Source organism: Mus caroli, chromosome 12 (assembly GCF_900094665.2).
Source record: "Mus caroli chromosome 12, CAROLI_EIJ_v1.1, whole genome shotgun sequence".
In the NCBI taxonomy this organism is placed as follows: domain Eukaryota; kingdom Metazoa; phylum Chordata; class Mammalia; order Rodentia; family Muridae; genus Mus; species Mus caroli.
The window spans coordinates 96,568,328-96,572,027 of record NC_034581.1 but is presented as its reverse complement, the minus strand read 5'-3'; the positions used below and the strand labels follow the sequence as shown (position 1 = coordinate 96,572,027).

Genomic DNA, 3,700 nt, shown 5'->3' with positions numbered 1-3,700 from the left:
ACATATACTACACTTAAAAACATTGTATTGGGCATGATGGTACATTCTTGTAATCCAGTATTCATGAGGTAGAAGCAGAAGGCTCATCAGTTCAAAACCAACCTGGATTACAGGAGAGCCTATTTCAAACAAGGGCTGTGGATGTGGCTAAGCCGAAAAGCCTCATAGCCTGTACAAGTCTCTGGATTTGATCTTCAGCACCAAAAATTCTCCATCAAGTCAAGCTGAAAGTGTAGCTCGTTAACCCCACCCCCATTGACAGTGTTCTGGCCTCTTGGGTGTGTGTCTGGATTGAGGTCGCTTCCCTGTGGGCTGGGACGACCTTATCGAATCCTAGCGATGCAATAGCTCCTGTAGGTAGACAAGATCAGAAGGCCGCAGCTGCGCAGGTTGGAAGTGCCGCTGCCACCGCCGCCACTGCCTTTTCGGTCTCCACCTAAAGTTCCGCAGGTAACGCGGAAGTCACGGATCTGGCTGGCCCATTACTTGGTCCTCCGCGATCCCACTGTCCTTCGCGCCCGGGACGCCTCTGGCAGCGGCCCTTCTACGCTATCGCGGAGCTTCTCTATGGTCGCGGCCGCTTTCCCGGCGGTGTCATGGCGGCCGGCGTTGAGTTGGCAGGACTGGCCCACGAAACTGAGGAAAGTCAGTAAAGCTGAGAAAGAAGTGGTGCAGCCGCACGGCGGGAAGCCGTGGGAATGAGCAGAGGCCCCGAGGGGGCCACGGTGACCACAGCGGCGAGCCCTTGGTGAAGCGTCAGGCCGGGCCTCGGCTTTCTGACGCGGCCGTTGGTGGGAGTGCCGTGTCCTGCGAGTCCTCAGCGTCTGGATCCGCACCAGCTTCGGCGTCCAGGGACATTTGGAGAGGACGTGTCCACCCGCAGCGATGTCGTCCTGGCTCGGGGGCCTCGGCTCCGGCTTGGGCCAGTCTCTCGGTCAAGTAGGGGGCAGCCTGGCTTCCCTCACTGGCCAGATTTCGAACTTCACGAAGGATATGCTGATGGAGGGCACGGAGGATGTGCCAGGTAACAGCTGGAGCGAGGGCGGTGGGGCTCGGTTGGGATCCACTTGGTTCCGGGTCCGGTCGGTCGGCAGATGCGGACGGGTCCCGAAGGAGTCACTCCACGCTTTTTTCTCTGCTCTCCTCCCTTTACCTCCGCAGCCGCTTTTCCAGCCTTCAGGACCACGGTGGAGAATTCTGGACCTCTCCCCTCATTGAATATGGTGGATAGCTCAGCGAAGTGGACCTGCTGCTTTTATGCCGAATAGGGTTTTTATTTGGGCGGCCCATGCCTATTACTTACTTCGCCCATAGTTTGGGGGCTGATCTCACTTTGATCCTGTTCCTTTAGTATAACAACTAAAGTATGGCAATTGCCCTCCTTCCCCCCAAATACTTTGTAACATTAATTACTCATAATTAAACACTTGATCTGGCTTTTAGCACGTTGTTAGGGGAATAGGGCTGTTTTTCTATTCAATTGTTTTCTAATTTTGCTCGTCTTGAAGACACTTTGCAGCTGAAAACGTAGTTTTGTGTTTGGCACATTCTCTCACACTTTCAGAGAACTTTATCTTTTGAGAATCTTACCTACCTTTACTCACTTTAAAACTTGAAAAATATTGTGGTGTCTGTGTGTACGTACATGATGCACATATGCATGAGTGTCTACCTCATCGCCCGTGTGTGTGTGTGTGTGTGTGTGTGTGTGTGTGTACATGATGCACATATGCATGAGTGTCTACCTCATCGCTGTGTGTGGAGGCCAGTAGACAAGATTGTGGAGTTCTCTTTTCCCCTTTAGGTGGAATTTGAGGATGGAATTCCTTTTACTTTGCTTGAACGACAAACACCTTTACTCACCCATTCACCTGGCCAGGCTCCTTCCCTAATTTTTGAAGTCATCATCTTGCTGTCCTAATGAATAGTGACCTAGAATTAGATTGTAATCAGTGGTTAGGTTGATTACTCTTCTGATTTCTTGACATTTGTTAATCAAGGAAGTGAGGAGATCCAGCCTCTAAGAGCACTGGCTGCCCTCCCAGAGAACCCAGGTTCTATTCCCAGCACCCAGTGGCAGGTAGCTAGCTCACAACTTCATTCTGTTTTCAGAGAATCGGATGTCACCTTTAGGCCTCAGCAGGCACTAGGCACCCAAATTGTGCACAGACACACATGCATATCATAATACAATAATAATAATATATACTTTTAAAGTTTTAGTCAAGGTTTGCAGTGTAGATTAGGGTGTCCTGGAGCTACCGGTCTTCCTGCCTCTGCCTCTCAGTGCTAGCATTACAAGTGAGTACCACCATGCTAGGACCATCTTATTTCTTTATAAATGAACACCTTACTGTTCTGGTTTAATCTATGGGAAAGACTAGCTAGAGATTGAACTCAAGGTCTCATACATGGTAAGCACACTCCACTGAATTATACTCCCAACTCCTGTTGTTTTTCATCGTGGTTTATTTGCTGTGTGTATTGGATGGAAATAGAGTAAAATGGTTTGATAGAAAAAGTCATTATATTTAGAAGGAAAACTGGATCACTGCCCAAACCTGTCTTACTTCTTGGGCTTCTGTTGATTGGTAATGTTCATGACTTAGGACAATGAGAACAAGAGGCCTTCATATGTCCAGTAAAGGGCCATGGGACTTTAAAGGCAGAAAAGGGCTGATAGCTGTGGGAAAGACTAGATTCTCACTGTATTATAGATAGGAACTATCTGGTATTTCTTTGACCTTAAACTGGAAAATAGTTACCAACTAACCTGATAAAGAGTTTATTTTGTTCTCCTCACCAGAGAGCTTCCTGCACTCTTAAACAAATAGAACTCACCATTTTTCTTTTTTTTTTTTTAATTGACTATTTTATTTATTTACATTTTAAATGTTATTCCCTTTCCCGGTTTCCCCTCCAGAAACCTCCTATACATCCCCCTCCCCCTGCTTCTATGAGGGTACCCCCCCCCATTCCCACCTCCCCGCCCTGGCATTCACTTACACTGGAGCATCGAGCCTTCATAGAACCAAAGGCCTCTCCTCCCATTGATGCCCGACAAGGCTATCCTCTGCTACATATGCGGCTGGAGCTATGGTTCCCTCCATGTGTACTCTTTGGTTGGTCGTTTAGTCCTTGGGAGCTTTGGGGTGGGGGTCTGGTTGGTTGATATTGTTGTTCTTACAATGGGATTGCAAACCCCTTCAACTCCTTTGGTCCTTTCTCTAACTCCTCCATTGGGGACCCCATGCTCAGTTCAATGGTTGGTTTCGAGCATCTGCCTCGCCTCTGTATTTGTCAGGCTCTGGCAGAGCCTCTCAGGAGGTGTCAGCCATATCAGGCTCTTGTCAGCAAGCACTTCTTGGCATCTACAGTAGTTCTGAGTTTGGTGTCTGTATATGGGATGGATCCCCATACAGGTGGGGCAGTCTCTGGATGGCCTTTCCTTCAGTCTCTGTTCCACTCTTTGTCCCTACATTTACTTTTGACAGGAGAAATTCTGAATTAATAATTTTGAGGTGCATGGCCCATCCTTTCCTTTCTTTCTTCTCTCTCTTTATCTCTCTCTCTCTCTCCCTCCCTCTTTCTTTCTTTCTTTCTTTCCCCCTTTCCCCCTTTCCCCCTTTCCCCCTTTCCCCTTCCTTCCTTCCTTCCTTCCTTCCTTCCTTCCTTCCTTCCTTTCTTCCTTCCTTCCTTT

General features: G+C 48.3%; 1 protein-coding gene across 2 annotated transcripts in view; it reads left to right on the top strand.

Moving 5' to 3' along the window:
• The first annotated feature begins 447 nt into the window (after positions 1 to 447).
• Trip11 (thyroid hormone receptor interactor 11) overlaps positions 448 to 3,700 on the top strand; it is a 68,888-nt gene continuing 65,635 nt past the window's right edge. Inside the window, exon 1 of one of the 2 annotated variants that reach the window (XM_021178679.1) lies at positions 448 to 1,024. In XM_021178679.1, coding sequence (XP_021034338.1) covers positions 886 to 1,024 — 139 coding nt within the window. In that variant the 5' untranslated portion in view covers positions 448 to 885. The remainder of the gene's footprint in view (positions 1,025 to 3,700) is intronic. The other variant, XM_021178681.2, reaches the window with a different exon arrangement.